General features: G+C 38.7%; 1 protein-coding gene across 1 annotated transcript in view; it reads right to left on the bottom strand.

Moving 5' to 3' along the window:
• TECTA (tectorin alpha) overlaps positions 1-17,092 on the bottom strand; it is a 180,329-nt gene that overhangs the window by 59,714 nt on the left and 103,523 nt on the right. Inside the window, 2 exon segments of the mRNA XM_044291273.1 lie at positions 13-586; positions 16,439-17,031. Coding sequence (XP_044147208.1) covers positions 13-586; positions 16,439-17,031 — 1,167 coding nt within the window.

Genomic DNA, 17,092 nt, shown 5'->3' with positions numbered 1-17,092 from the left:
ATTCAAACTTACGGCAGAAATTTCTATTCCTCCACTGGCCAACATCTACTCCAGCATTTTGGCAAGCCATGGAATAACGGCTGACCGAGTCACAAAGTTCTGTTTGGTTACCTCCACTTTGGCACAAACGAAATAGACACGTCCTATAATAAGCAGACACATTAACCACAGCATGGCAGTCCAGAAAAGAGCTATTGCTTGGATCATTAATGATTCCACACTTTGATCGACTTCTGTAATACTTGAGCAGTTCAGAGTCATTATTGCAAGCCTTAAGCAAATCTCCACACTCTCCATTGCAAATCTCATCAAATGTGGTCCAGCTTTCTAAGAATACAGCCACGTTGTCTGTGCATTTACCATTTGGGAAGCAGAATTCATCTTCACTGTTTCCGTTAAAGTAACCACATAGGCCTCCGGTGCAGTTGTAGTACAATGTAGAGAGGGTGACGTGAAGCAGGCCTTGGTCTGAATACTGTATCCTCACAAGTCCTTCAGACTCAATCACTGTTCCATTTTTGTTACGATACATTTCCAATTCACCAGATGGCAGATAATATGGAAGTTCAACTAGAAAGCCATTAACCTAGGACATCATGGAAGCACTAGTTAACACAAGTTAAAGCATAAAAACAGCAAAAAAAAGGAAACATGAAACACATTTAGTTTATAAAATGAGAAGTGAATGTAAAGGTGGCTCGTGATGTAGAAAATGCTACCCAACCTGTAGGCAACATGGCATAGAGTGGGAGGAACTGAGCAGATTTCTTGGAAAAATTATTTTTAAATTTTCATTCTTGGCCTAGGTGTCCAGTAGGTGGTCCTACTTAGTGAAAAGGGAAGACTGTCACAAGAAGCCTGCACTCCACTCAATTTGTGATGCCAGTGGAGTGCAAATGCCTAATCCAAGAACTAGGTAATACCACAATACTCAACCTGATTCAAGAGCAGAAAATAATTTTATGAATGCATTTAAAGAACAATGGGGTCCAGATGAAATAAGCATGCAATATCAAGTGATGCTCCTATAATACAGAACATTTCGGTCAAAAGAGAGGGAAGACTGAGCATCACTGAGTAGGACCACCCACTGGACTTCTAGGCATAGAATAGAGTGGAGGTTTAAATAAATGAGTAACAAATCATACTGAACCTTCACCCACAAAATGATATATCAATCTGCTTAGCTATTCCTGCTCCATTCCATGATGCCTAAAGATTTGACTGCATTTTCATGTTGACAGGTTTCCTTAATATGACAAAATACCTAAAATGTGTATTCCATTGTTCCTGCTCCTCATTTAGGTTGGTTAAAAGCTTACTTCCTTTACCAGTGGTGTGACCATTATATTAAATATTTAAGTGAATCTTTATTAATTTTACTTGTACATACTCCTCTTTGTATAATAGTAATAATCCTGCTCTGTATAGGGATATTCAGAGACTTTTAACCTCTTAACAGTCACGTTAAAATTGGAAAAACCCTCCCAAAAATGTCACTTTTTATTGTAGATTTTTAATGTGTATCTGCAGTAAATCTTGTTGGCGCACAACTCAGGGGACACTATTGCATATTTAACCCCTTAGTGAAATCATTAATTTTAGCCTTAAGGACCGCTAATATTTCCCCCCTTTGTGTTCTATCAATCATAACTGTTTAATTTTTTTCTTCTAAATGTTTTTATTTTTATTTTGCAGGATTAGTTGTAGGTTTTTTAGGGAACCATTTTGGGGTATATGAAGAGCAAAAATCCAGCTCAGTTTCGCTGAGGTTAAAATAATACTTTATTTAAGCAGTTAAAAATGCATCAAATCTTCAAATAAAAAGTCATATGCTTCCCTGTTAACAGGGAGTCGTTCTGGATTTTTCAGTTGAGTAGTCGTCAGCCAGAGAGGCTCAATAAAAGACTGGATCTAATTCTACAGCAATAATGTAATCAGATACAGTAATATATGTTTCCCATCTTAAATGTATTGTCGAATACAGACATGTTTTTAGTAAATGAATCATATGGCCATTTATTTGAAGATTTGATACATGTGGATGGCAGCATTTATTCTGGGTCACGTGACAGCCCAATTAGGGACACAGGTGTGGACCCACTATATCTGCTGCACTCAGTTGTGTCTTATCATGTAATGAGTAAGGGCTTACATTACTGGTAGCCCGAAATGCGTAGACTAAGACTGGTTATACTAGATGTATTTTTAACCGCTTAAATAAAGTACCATTTTAACCTGTGCGAAACTGAACTGGATTTTTGCTCTTCGTTTAGACTTCAAGTTATCCGCATCCTGGTGCGGTAATTCCATGCTCACAGCAGAGAAGGGGCAGGTGAGAGCCGTATTTTTTCCTATTACGTATTTTGGGGTATATATATTAAATTACTTTTATTATTTTATTTTTAGGGGGAGAGATAAAAAAACTGCAATTTTTACATTATTTTGTGGATTTTTTTTTTACGGCAATCACTGTCTGGCAAAAAGAATATAATTTTATTATCTGAGTCACTCCATGATAATGTCACATTTCTATATATTTTACAGTTTTTTCTCTCCTCCTGCAGCTGTCAGCTGCCCCCTAATTCTCCTTCAGACTGACAGGGAGAGGGGCAGCTGCTTAACTGCTCATATCTCTGGTTTTGTTTGTATTGTTTGAAAGCTGACATTCCAAGCTTTCAGAGAATACCAGAATTACATAAATATGTTCAGTACAGGAGAAGATATCACTGATAGAAATCGGAATGCTCTGAATGCAGCTGAAAGTGAAAGTAAAAGTCATGAGTAAGGATCTATATTGTTAAAGATCTGAAACGCGTAGACCTGGATGTACATGGTTTTATTGCACTGAATAATTAAAAGATTCCACGTTATTTGGAAGCTGGACCCTTCTCTTTTCTATTGAAAGTAAAAGTAGGTTTTACCCGCAATTGTTCCCGACTCAATTTCTAACAGTTATTTCTCCTCTGTTGAATGTTTCTAGCTGCTACCACTCAAGAGATAGCAGCATCTAAAGCAGCCGCCCCCCTCCAATTTCTGCCTGAACAGTTAACTACTTTTCCCACAGCCCGAGCTGGACTCAGGGAAAACCGTTAGGCTACATGCACACGACAGTGAAAAAAACTTCTGTTAAAAATGGACATTTTTAACGGACGTATTTTTCACTGATGCCTTTCTGAGAAACAGACATTAAAATCTGACCCATTCAATTGTATAGGGGCGGTCTGTCAGTGAAAAACGGACAAGATAGAACATGTTCTATTTTTTGACATCCGTTTTTCACTGACCGTAAAAAAAACTGCTGTGTGAATAACCCCATAGATTACCATTGGTCTTAAAATGGACATGTGATGGCCGTTAAAAAAATATACATCACATGTCCGTTTTTGACTGTCATGTGCATGTAGCCTTAGGTGATTAAGTAGATGGCTGCCTCCACTGCATTTTTGCAATTGCAATGGTACTTGAAAGTTTTTGAAACCTTCAGAATTTTCGCTTCTGCTTAAACTTTACCTAAAACTCCATCAGATTTTCACACGTCCCAAAAGTAGGTAAAGATAACCAGATCGATTGAAAGCGTCAAAATGATTAGACTTGATCATGTATTTATTGAGGGAAATGATCCAATATCACATGTCTGTGGCAAAGGTACTGTGGGTATTTGCTTTCAGTATCTGGTATGACCCCCTTGTATAGTAATAACGGCAACTAAACGTTTTGGGTAATTGTTGATTAGTCCTGCACATTGGCTTGGAAGAATTTTAGCAAATTCCTCCATATACAACAGCTTCAGCTCTGTTATGTTGGTGGGTTCTCTCCCATGAACTGTTCACTTAAGGTTCTTTTTCACAAAATTTCTATTGGATTAAAGACTTTGACTTAGCTATTCAAAAGCTTAAAGTTTATTCTTCTTTACCCATTCTTTGGTAAAGTGACTTGTGCACTTAGGGTCATTGTCTTGCTAGATGATCCATGTTCTCTTAAGATCCATCTCACAGGCAGATGTCCTGACATTTTCCTTTAGAATTTTCAGCTATAATTCAGAATTTACTGTTCCATTAATGATGGTTCTGTCTTGGTCTAATTGTCCACAAAAATTGTCCCAATAGCCTTCTGGTTTATCCAGTTGATCTTTAGTAAACTGCAGATGCAGCAATGTTATTTCTCCTGGCAGTCCTAATATGCACACCATTGTTGTTCAGTGTCTTCCTGATGGTGGACTCAAGAAAATGAACATTAGCTAATGTAAGAAAGGACTTTAGTTTCTTAGAGTTTACCTTGGGTTCCTTTTTAAACTTGCTATCTATTGCACTCCTTGCTCTTTGTGTGATCATTGTTGGTTAACCACTTCTGGGGAGGGAATAATAGTCATGAATTTCCTCCATTTGTGAACAATCTATCTGACTATGGATTGGTGGAGATCCAAATACCTAGAGATTGTTTTGTAATATTTTCCAGCCTGATGAGCATCAACAACTCCTCTTCTGAAGTCCTCAGAAATCTCTTATTTTTTTCTGCTGTGATATCCTTCTACAAATGTGTTGTGAAGATCAGACTTTTATATATCCCTATTCTTAAAAAACAAAACTGGTCGCCTAGACACACCCGAGTGTTATTTCATTTATTGAAAACACCTGACCCTAATATCAGCTTATTATCAGCTAATCCTAAAAGTACGCATAGTTACTTTTGGCATTCGCCGGCATGTTATATTGGATCATTTTACTCAATAAATAAATGACCAAGTCTAATATTTTTGCTTTATTTGTTTGATTTGGTTATCTTCATCTACTGTTAGGACATGTGTGAAAATCTAAATACATTTAGGTCAAATTTATACATAAATATTGAAATTATTGAAGGTTTCAGAATCTTTCAAGCACCACTGTAAAATGATTCCTGACAAAATTATTGCAACTGTTTGTGACACTATGGGTCCCAATCCCTCATAGAGACTTTAGGACCATTCAGGCAGCTGTGCTGTGATTTATAAGTGTCAGAACACTGCTAAACCAGTCCTGTTGGATAGCAAAATTACTGGAGGCTTGGCTGTGCCAAATATAATCTATTACTGACTGCCAACTCACTGGGAAATAGAGAAGCTGTGGTTGGCTCCTGTCCACCCCAACTCCCTCTATTGAAATAATTTTTACTGTCCACCACATCACATGCTACTGGGACCTAGGGCATATTGCAATGGATATTTAGAGGGTCTGGTTTAAGTTGTCCTCATCCTACTGAACAATGTCGTTGGTTTGTTGCACCCTCAGTTTCCAAATAGTCCTTACTTCTAGCATTAATTTGGTTTTGGAAGAATATATTCTTTTGTTTTCTTTTGCAGATCTTTAGGCTAAATACCAACTACCTCCAGAGTGAATTTCATCTTAAGGAACAAAGCAGCCAGATCTCCACCCGCTATGTTTGAAAGACTACACAGGTTAAGTTTCTCCACTTAGGGACTTAACCTTTCCCTGACCAATTACATAGATGCTCTTATATGGTGTAATGAAAGGATATGTGAGGAACCCATTGTCTGATGGGGACTATAACATTATAGGTAAAAGTGCAGCCAAAACTTCTGTGTGTGTTACCCACAATACGAATCAGTATAAGATCCTCTTTTTTGGTATTATATTCCAGAGCTCATCCATAGGCTCAATCTGGAGTTCTCACCTATGTGCTGGAGGTGTGACCAACTGAGAGGTACTTTATTCCACATTTTTTGGGACAGTTAATTGGTTCATAGGTCTCTTTTCTTTTGGGCAGAGGTCCAATTACTTATTCTACAATTTTTTGGAATGGTTATGCCCCTGAGTCTGTGTACTTAACTTCTTTATCTTTTCTTCCCATACTTCTGGGTATGAAGCATACTAGACTGCTCATTCACATTTAAACGGGTGCACATAACTTAATGGGGTTGCCCAGCCTAGGAGCCGACAAGCCCAATGCAACCAACCAATGACCAATGCAATGACAGGAAGCTGCGATAAAATTAACAGAAAAAAATGAAATCATACTTACCGCCTCCATTTGCTCGCAATGAGTTTGGCCGCCGCCATCTTGCTTGAAGATCTGGTGCAAAATCTCACTCGGCCCGAGATGACATTGTCACGCTGGCCGGCGTGGTGGCGTTATACGTCACCACACAAGGGATTTCGGACAAGTTCTTCAATCAAAATGGTGGCTATCGGCCCGTCGCGAGCAAATGGAGGAGGTAAGTAGTTTTTTACACTATTTCAGGTTAAATCGATTCACTACTACGAAGCATGAGCAAATTCAGCTTTGCGGCGAATCGAATTTATCCTAAAATTCGGATTAAGTTCTACTTTGTTGGATTCGATTCGCTCAACTCTAGTGACCACTGAGGCCTGTGATTAGCTGCAGTGGTCACAGGATCAAGTGACTTCCTGGTCTTCAGGGGACTGGAAGTGGACGGGAACTGAGCAACGGCATGGCCACAGTGGGCCTGTGGCAGGTGTGTTTATTTTTTAGGCTAGGTGCATTAGAATTGTCGGCTTTCAGGCATGTCACTGAAAACAGACTTCTCCTCATTCTATATTAGATTTGTATATGCTAGAATTAGAAATGTCTGAACTATGGAATATCACTGACCCCTTATCCAAAACAAAGGGGATAATTTTAATGAGGTTTGAAGACTGTGGGATACCGATTGGATTACTCGCCAAACTTTAATATTAAGAGATCTTTCATTCTTTCCTTTCCCATTTGTGTTTTGTCTTGTTAACCTCTCTGGTCTGATGTATTTCTATTATTTTTGTCTTTTGATATACTGTATCTATAATATTGGAGGAGTGTCACTTTTTTCTGATAATGTTTTGTTATATCTCTATTGTATTATATTAACCACCACAAATGTAATAATAACATAATAATTATTTTTAAAAAATCTATATTTCATATATGTAATACTTTATAAAGAATGTTAGTACAAGACATGCGTTTTTAAACTACTATATTTTTTCGGTCGTGCAAACAATTTTAAAGAGTCAGTGTCTGTGATCAGAGAAAACAATACAAAAAGCATAATTATTATTTCGGTGTAAAAAAATGTCCAAACTAAATATAAATTATTACAAGTTAAAATATAAAACTATTTGTCCTGCACAATGAACTCTGTAATTGTAAAAAAGGAGAAATGCCCCATATTACTTTTTTTGAAGGGGGGGGGTCACTGTCCCCCTGAAAACCCACTGAATAAAAAGTAACAAAAAAGTTGTATATATCCCAACATGGTACCAGTAAAAAAAATGACAACTACATTAAAACAATTTTCCAATTCCACCTCATCTGGATTTTTTCCCCAGCTTTCCACTACATTGCATGCAATATAAAGCGGTACAATTAGAAAGAACAACTTTTCCTGCAAAAAATAAGCCCTCAATAAGAAAGTTATGGCTTGTGGAAGGCAGGAAGTAAAAAATAAAACTGAAAATCGCTTAAAGTGTACCTGAGTTTTCAAAATAATTTTGCTTAATGGCTTTTTTGTACAATCATAACTATGAAGGAATATCTTTTTGGGCTTCCCGGAAGTCTTTTACAGTCATATTATTCCCTATTTAAGCTGCACAGCTAGATGCATTTCACACAGAAGCGGGGGCATATCCATTCTGTAAAATCTACCAGCACTGTACTGCTTTGACGTCCTTTCCTTACTATGTTTGTTTTTGGCTCCAGAGCTCAAAGAAGGGGGAAAAAAAATCACACTTACAGAAAGGTAGGAGGCTTCTATAATCTTGAAAAGGCTGTATAGAAGCAGTTCTTTTATCAGGCTCAGGATATCAACTAGCTCTGACACGCCCCCACTTCCTCTCTACCGTCTCTGTTACCAGGGACGAATCTTGCCTGACAACCGGTAGTGGACTGCAAATTAGGTGGAAGTGACCCCTCTAGTGGCCATGACTTTACACCTTTTTTTAGGTGGATGCAGGCATATTTTTCAAATGAAGTGATTTAAAAAATTGCTAGTTACACCATTCTTTATTAAATGAAATTGTGTGACAGTACACTGACTCTTTAAGGGGATATGCAATTACAAGATTAAAAGATTTTTGGTGCCATTTTTTACAGAAGCTTACTTGAAACTGTGTGTGTGTGTTTGTGTGCTGTGCCATGGTTTTGTAAAGTTCTAGGGGTGTAATTGTAGTTGCAGAAAAGTACCAGAAAATATGTTACAAAATAGGGCATGAGGAAGCTTTTAAAGGGGTGTCCAACCTCCAAAATAAAATGAGTCATAGGCAGGAAACAGTTTAAAAAAGAAATAAAAAAAAAGAAATAGAAAGCCACTCCCCAGCTCAGAGGCTCATGCATACATCTTTGCAGAGGCCAGGGATTGGTTGCAGTAGTTATGTGACCACAGACAGGACATCTAAACTTCTGTTCCACTAGAGAACTGATGTGTTTTTAACCATTTACAGACTATTTTGTTTTTAGGTTGGACAACCCTTCTTAACTTAATCGGGCCTGTGATACCATGCCAAAATTTATTTTCTCATGGATTTCATATGAATCTGGAAAAAAAAACTATGGGTCTCTGAGTAAAATTGGAGGCTCACAGAGAAACAGTAATGGCCCACAACAAGCTATGCATACAACACAACATGGATCAGTAATACGGCCATGTGCATGAGGCCTAAGGTTTGTTGGACTGCAACAAAAAGGATTATTGGAATAAATGCGTAGACCAGAAGCACATGCTCAATAGGTCAATTCTCGTCCTCCAGCCCTAAAGGGGTTCTCCCAGTTCATGAATTCTGCTGTGGATAGGGCCAGAACCTATTCCTCTCCCTGGTGGATCTGGAAACTCCTGAATTCACCTCATCTGGGCATGAGCCAGAATAGTTCTGGCCCCATTCACAGCAGAGGTAACATCCCATCCATAGCCCATGAATTTGACGTCGACGAAAGTCGGATTGTCAGAAAAGGAGCGTCAATGATTGGGTTCCTGAGAGGTCAATCCATGCAATTTAAGAGAGAAAGTATATTAGAATCTTGCTTCTACAGGCAATATATCTGTAATTATGGTGGGCTTGCATGGCCCCTGGCTCCCAGGAGAACCCCTTTAATCCTTTCATGCATTTTGACGCAACTGTACATCCAAATTGCAAGTGACTTTCTGCATTTAGGACGTACAGTCACGTCCAATTTGCTTAGTGGGGCTGTGACACTATAAAGTGTCACAGCCCAGGAGTCTCCGCTGTCCCAGAGAGCAGAGACACCGGGGAAGCTGGCAAGGTACCAATTAGATTGCCAGCAAGCGCTCTGGTTGCTTAGTCTCTGCAGACTAACCAATCGGAGCACTTCATTGAGAAAAATGCCGATTTCAGGCTGTCATTCTGACATTCTGCTGCTATGGCATAGATGCCGTGGCAAATGGACGCCTTACAAAGGCATCTGGGCTGCCATGTACCTAAGGCTGATCAGACCCTGAGGGTCTAATCAGCCTTAGTGTAAGTGTAGCACAGACTATACAGTGCATTGCAATAGATGACTATTGCAATGCACTGTATAGCCATCAGGCCCACTGGATCTTTAAGATCTAGATGGGTCTTGGTAAATAAAATAAAAAAGTTAAAAAAAAAGTAAATTTTTAAAATAAAAAAATTAAAAAAATTGTCTTTACTCATATCTGTTCATTTATGTCATTAAAAAAAATGAACACATAATTGGTGTCACCGCATCTGTAACGACCTGTTTTATAAAAGTATCATGTTACTAATCCTGCGTGGTGAACTCCGTAAAAAATAATCACTTCTGAGTGCTGCCGTGCCCCCAAACAGCGGTTTATGACCACATATATGGTGTTGCTGTATTCAGGAAAAAATGCATAACAAATTTTGGGGTGCATTTTCTTCTGTTACCCCTTGTGAAAATGTAAAATTTGGGTCTAAAGCAACTTTATATTGGAAATAAAAGTTACATTTTCATTTTCAAAGCCATGTGTTTCTAAATTCTATGAAATGCTTGTTGCGTCAAAGCATTCACTTCATCACTAGATTTATTCCTTGAGGAGTGTAGTTTCCAAAATGGGGTCACTATACTCGGTTTTCTTTCTAGGGGTACCTCAGGGACTCTTCAAATGTGACATGGCACCTGAAAACCATTCCAGCAAAATGTGCCCTCCATTAACAATATGACGTTTCTTTCCGTCTGCACCCTGCCGTGTGCCCATAAAGCAGTTTACAACCACATATGGGGGGTTTCTGTAAACTGCAGAATCAGGGTAATACATTTTGAGGTTTCTTTGGCTGTTAACCCTTGCTGTGTTACAGGAAAATTGGATTTAAATGGATAATCTGCCCAAAAAAATGAAATTTTAAAATTTCCCCTCCATTTTGCTTTAATTTTTTATTAACCTAAAGGGTTAATAAAGTTTGTAAAATCAGTTTTGAATAACCTGAGGGGTGTAATTTCTAAAATGTGGTCCTTTATGGGTGGTTTCTACTATGTAAGCCCCAGGAAGTGACTTCATAGCTGAAATGGTCCTTAAAAAAGTGGGTTTTAGAAATTTCCATAAAATTAAAATATGTGCTTCTAAATGCACAGGAACGTATTTTCTTTCCGTGTCCGTTCCGTTTTTCTTTTTGCAGACCATATGCCAAACCATTCATTTTAATGGGTCTGCAAAAAAAAAACGGAAGGTACTCCCTGTGCATTCCGTTTCCGTATGTCCGTATTTCCGTAAATAAATAAAACATGTCCTATTATTGTCTGCATTACGGACAAGGACAGTACTGTTCTATTAGGGCCAGCTGTTCCGTTCCGCAAAATACGTAATGTACACGGACGTCACCTGTATTTTTTGCGCATCCATTTTTTGTGGACCGCAAAATACATATGTTCGTGTGCATGAGCCCTAAGTCTTCTAACTTCCTAAGAAAAGAAAATTACATTTTGCTAAATAATGCCAACATAAAGTAGACATATGGGGAATGTAAAGTGATAACTATTTTATGAAGTATCACTATCTGTCTTAAAAGCAAAGAAATTCTAATTTTGAAAATAGTTAATTTTTCCAAAATTTCTGCAAATTTGGGATTTTTTTTATGCATAAAGGTAAAACGGATCAACTCAAATTCACCACTGACATGAAGTACAATCTCAGAATGGCTTGGATAAGTAAAAACATTCGAAAGTTATTACCACATAAAGTGACACATGTCAGATTTGAAAAATGGGGCTCCAGCATTTGGTCCAAACTGGCTGTCGCTTGAAGGGGTTAATATAGGGTTGCCATCCGGTCGGTACCACTTAATAATTCTGGGGGCACTAAGGGAGGAATTACAATTACTGGAGGCACCAATGGAGGCATTATTATTTCTGAGGAGTATTGGGTCATTGATATTACTGAGGGGCACTAATAGGGGGATTATTAATTCTTGGGGGCACTAATAGAGGCATTAATAATTCTGTGGGGTACTAATGGGGCATTCATATTACTGGGGGCACTAATGGGAGCATTATTAATTCTGGGAGGCACACTAGTGGGGTGTGGCTTAACCCAGTATTTTTTGTTAGGAAAGGTGGCAACCCTACTTTAATACAGCCTTAACTTTCACTAAGTTTATTTAAATGTTTACTCAATTATCATGACAAATATGAAAGAAAGAGGTCTCGCTAATCACATTTCTGTAGTTAGTACCTAATATTTTTGTAAGTTCCAAATAATGTCACTTTTAGGGAATTAGACTGCGCTGCACCGTACAATAGTTCAGCTCGATGTCATGTAGGAATGTTAGGCCCTTTTCACATCACGTAAGGGAGATCTGCATGTGATGTACGTCTTTTTAGATCACAAGCAGGATCACATTGCAGCACAAAGGAGACAGGAATCATTCCCTAAGGAAATGTTAAGGAATGTTTTGAGGCTCCATTGTGTTGCAATCCTCCGTTTGAACTCAAAAGACGTGCGAGAGAATGGCTCTAACATATGAAAGGGGTCTAGTGTGTAACTTACTATTTTTAAGACACTGCTCACCTATTTTAATAACATTAGTCCCACTTCATAATTTGCACTTTGATATTTTTTAAGAATTTTATTCAACAGAAAAAGACGTTGTAATTTTTTTTTGCATTAAATGGTAATTTTTAACTAGTGCCTAAGAGACTTCATTGGTATCTACTGTAATGATAGCAATTAGAAATGAGTGAATCGATTCTAAATGAACCGAGAGCGTTACGAATTTTCCCAAAACTTCAGATTCTAGAAAATCCGAAGCTTTTGTGAGTCATTTCAGATGGACTGCAAGAGAGCACTGGTGAGCAGGGAATATGAAGAAGGAGGATCACATGGCCCTGGGTGGTGTTCTGGTAATGGCCCTGGATGTGCTAGTAATTCCTTGCATCACTCTAAGCTGATCAGAAGGGACCATATTGACATGTGTGTCATATGCACATATAAGGGCCCACCCAGGCAAGCCCCGTGTACTCTGGGCTTATAAATGTATGTGATAGGACGTCTGACAGAGCTATAGAGAAAAAAATCTTGGGGAACATTTACCAATCTATTTTACGTCATAGGTTGCAAATTTTGCCGCACGCCATTTGTGGTGCAAAATTTGCGACATTTTCCCTTTCACACCATTTTTCAGAAGTGGAGAGAAAAGGGGGGGCGTGCCGTTGGTGGGGAGCAGGTTGTGCCATAGACCTGCCACATTTATCTTTATTCACGCCAGTTTTCTAGCGTCAATAAAGACTTAAAGGGGTTGTCCCATCAAAAATATTCTACAGTTTTCAAACAAGCACCTGGATCTGAATACTTTTGTAATTGCATATAATAAAAAAATTTGCATAGCCACTGAGTTATTCAATAAAATGTATCTGTATAGCACCACCTACTATTTGTTTTTTTCTTATTTTTTTTGACCTGCTCACTGAGGTGGCTGCACATGCTCAGTTTCATCCTTCAACTGCCTCCTAAGCTGTGATAGGGAGAGCTGAGACACGCCCCCTGAGCTGTTATAGGGAGAGCATAGACACGCCCCCTGAGCTGCAGCAGAAAAGACACTCCCCTTCAGCTGTCAGCTTGATATAAATCTAGCAGAGCAATGAATGTTGAGATCTCTGGATCCATGTGAGGTACAGGGCTGGTTCTAGCTTTGTTAGGAAGAGGTTGTCATGTACTATACATTGTCTAGTTTTAATTTTTTACATAAGTCATGGGATAACCCCTTTAAATCTACAGCAGCTAGGAGGCTGATGTCGGAAGATGCACCAAATATATAGGAGGCATGGAACAGGGGGAATCAAGACCGGCATACAATATACTGGTCTTTATAAATGTACCCCCATATCTTTAAACACAGAATACAACTAGCTGGTGTCAGGAAGAATTTAGAACGACAGACTGGATTTAGCTAGGGACAGGACAGTGTAGTTTGTTACTGAACTCAGTCAGGCTGCCAGCCATTTGCAGTGAGCACTACACTACTATAGCAATATTTAAAGCTATAGTACTCTTTTTTAAGTAATGTGAATCAGCCCAAACAACATAACATAATTCATAATCAAAGACAGAAATATCCTACAATAATAATCCTGGTGCTAGCAGTGTACTGTCTGATGTTTTTTCTGCATGACGGTTGCAGTAGACTATACTGGACTCTGTACAACTGACTTTGGAACATTTCTCGAAAAAATGAAGTAGATCACAGACTAGTGTACCTGACATATTTTAGTTGCTGTATACAGTACTCTAATCGGTCTAATAGATGGAAAATAAAGTCTTGCATAATTGAAATCAGACGGATCTGTTATGCTTGGCCATAGACTTCTATTATGACAGATCAAAACGAAACGCCTCTTAAAGGGAACCTGTCAGCAACTTTATGCTAACCTCACTGAGGGCATCATAAATTAGTGACAGAAATGCTGATTTCAGTGATGTGTCACTCATGAGCTAAAAGTAAGTGGTTGCTGAGAACCAGCATCATAATCATTGCAGCCCAGGCCTTGAAAAGAGTCAAATCTACTTAAGAAGAGTCATGGTTATTCCTAATCTCCTGCTCTCCTCGCCCATCTGCTGATTGTCAGTTCTCTCCTAGAGAGAAAGGGAGAAAACTATGTAGAAGACTGTCAGTCATCAGCAGGTGGGCAGGAGAACAGGACTTCATGAATAACCAGGACTCTTCTCAGGTGGCCGGGACTCTTTTCCAGACCCAGTCTGTAATGATTGTGAACTTGGTTATCAGCAAACACTTACTTTTAACTTATAAATGACTGACCGCTGAAATCAACTCGCCTGTCTCCATTTTATTCTGCTGTTAGTATGCGCAGCATAAAGTTGATGACAGGTTCCCTTTCAAGGCTTCCGTTTTGCATTCCGTCACAAATTCTGTTATATTCCATTTTAATGGAATCCATAACGGAATTCCTTCACTACCTGAAGGCCGAACCTGAACAGGTCGGGTTTGTTCATCCCTAGTCTGGACCAAATGGAGAACAGGAAAGTGAAGAACTCAAATCAGTGGAGACGTCACCTGTGAGTTTGTTATACCCATAACTGCTTTTTTTAAATGTTTCATTTTCTTTATTAGAAAGTAAGAACGCTTTAAGGGGAACCTGTCATCTTGTTTTTGGACTATTATTTTCATTAATACATGTGTAGTGCAGCAGACAATAAGTCCAGATCACTATTTTTGATGTCCCTACTGTCCTCTGTTGACAGCCCTCAAAACTGCACTGAAATACAAAGTCAGGATCGCTGTGCTGTTCTAACATATTAGAGAGAACTCATGATCGCATGCACCATAGTCTTGACATTGCATTTCAATGCAGCTTTGAGAGCTGACAGTGTGAGAACAGGAGGCAGTGAAAACATAAAAAATTGTGATCTGGACTCCATGTGGAGTATTTCTCATGTATTATTCTAGATAATAGTCCAAAAACGGGGTAACACATTCCCTTTTAATTGATTTGGGAGGGGGCAATTTGCCTGCTCTGCCTAGGGTACCAAAATATCTTGCTTCTGCCCCGTCGCTGTCACTTTGATATTGCTAATGTTGTCTTTGTGTTAAAATGCTTAACCCCTTCTACTCCGAGCCAGTTTTCGCTCTTCTGCCCAGGCCATTTTTTGCAAATCTGACATGTGTCACCTTATGTGGTAATAGCTTTGGAACACTTATCCAAGCCATTCTGAGATTGTTTTCTTGTGACACATTGAACTTCATAATAGTCATAAATTTGAGTCAATATATTACACCTTTATTTATGAAAAAATCCCAAATTTACCAAAAATTAGAAAAATTCCCAAATGTTAAAATTTCTATTTCTCTACTTTTATAATAGATAGTGATACCTCATATAATAGTTATTACTTTACATTTCCCATATGTCTACTTCATGTTTGGATCATTTTGAAAAGGACATTTTATTTTTTGGGGACGTTAGAAGGCTTGGAAGCAAATCTTTAAATTTTTCGGACAATTTCCAAAACCCACTTTTTAAGGACCAGTTCAGGTCTGAAGTCAATTTGTAGGGCTTACATAATATAAACCACCCAACAATGACTCCATTTTAGAAACTACACCCCTCAAGGTATTCAAAACAGATTTTTCAAACTTTGTTTACCCTTTAGGTGTTCCACAAGAATTAATGGAAAATGGAGATGAAATTTCAGAATTTCACTTTTTGGGCAGATTTTACATTTTAATCCATTTTTTCCAGTAGCAAAGCAAGGGTTAACAGCCAAAGAAAACTCTATATTTATTACCCTGATTCTGCGGTTTACAGAAACACCCCACATGTGGTTGTAAACTGCTGTACGGCCACACGGCAGGGCGCAGAAGCAAATGAACTCCATATAGTTTTTAGAAGGCAGATTTAGCTGAACTGGTTTTTAGATGCCATGTCCCATTTAAAGCCCCCCTGATGCACCCTTACAGTAGAAACTAAAAAAAGTGACCACATTTTGGAAACTACAGGATAAGGTGCCAGTTTCATTGGTACTATTTTGGGGTACAGATGATTTTTAATTGCTCTATATTACGTTTTTTGTGCGTTCTGAGGATAGGTCATCAATATTAAAAGCCCCAGACAACCTCTTTAAAGGGAACCTGTCACCTCTACTATGCTACCCTCACTGAGCGTTTCTAAATGTTCATTGTGTTACACTAAACATATAAATTACACGTTTAATTTCATTTGCAGACGAATTCAAAAGGAATTATGCTTTTTTGTACTTCCCGTCTTTTATTTAAATTAACATAAAAGAGTCATATCTTACTTGTGTGATCACAAAAGAGTCATATTTTCAAGCTCTGACTCACCTCAGATTAATTTGCATATGTATCAAATAGTTTTTTTTTACACAGAGCTATGGGGACTGGATAATCATCTGATGAAGGTGCCAACACTCGGTTGGTGAGTGCTCTCATAAGCAACGTGCATCCATATGTGTTGTGATAACATTAAAGTTTCTTACCTTAATTTCGGATGTGCTGCCCCCACCGATCCTTATTTCTTGTTTAGCCACGTGGATTTTTAAAGGCCTCAGCCAGTTCGGCCCAGAGTCAGACTTCTTCTTGCTGATGTCTATCTCAATAAACTCTGATTTCTCAGGGCAAGTTTTTAGCAAAGTATAAGAGTATTCCACAGGGTATGGGAAGCTTACGGAGTCGAATGTATGCATGACTTGATTCTGGCTGACCAGACAGATGCTTTCTCTTTTTGGGTAGCAGCCTTGATATCCATTCTCCACAGAGCATATCTCACCATCGCGGCAGGTAGTGTTGAAGCACAATACTTCCCCTCCATCTTCACACCAACACTGCACAGTGCAGTCTGCTGTTGTCCAGAACGAATCCCCAACGGTGTAATATTTCCCGTCCATCTCGCAGCCGCACTTGTGTACGGGGACACACGCATCTGCGCTGAGTACATACCCATAATCACACTCGCAACCTTCTGTGCAGGGAGTATTGCAGAGCTGAGAAGCCGTGAGGTCAGAACAAGTGGACGGACAACTGCTGGTGCAAACTGAATAGTGGCTGAACTCAGGACATTGCACGGAAGCGGCTGAAATGCAAAAAAGTGAAATCTGTAAAATGAGTTACATTACATCACCTCGGCACAAACA

The sequence above is a fragment of the Bufo gargarizans genome, chromosome 4 (genome assembly GCF_014858855.1).
Source record: "Bufo gargarizans isolate SCDJY-AF-19 chromosome 4, ASM1485885v1, whole genome shotgun sequence".
Lineage (NCBI taxonomy): Eukaryota > Metazoa > Chordata > Amphibia > Anura > Bufonidae > Bufo > Bufo gargarizans.
Note: the sequence above shows the minus strand (reverse complement) of the source record. Positions and strands in the feature narration are given on the sequence as shown.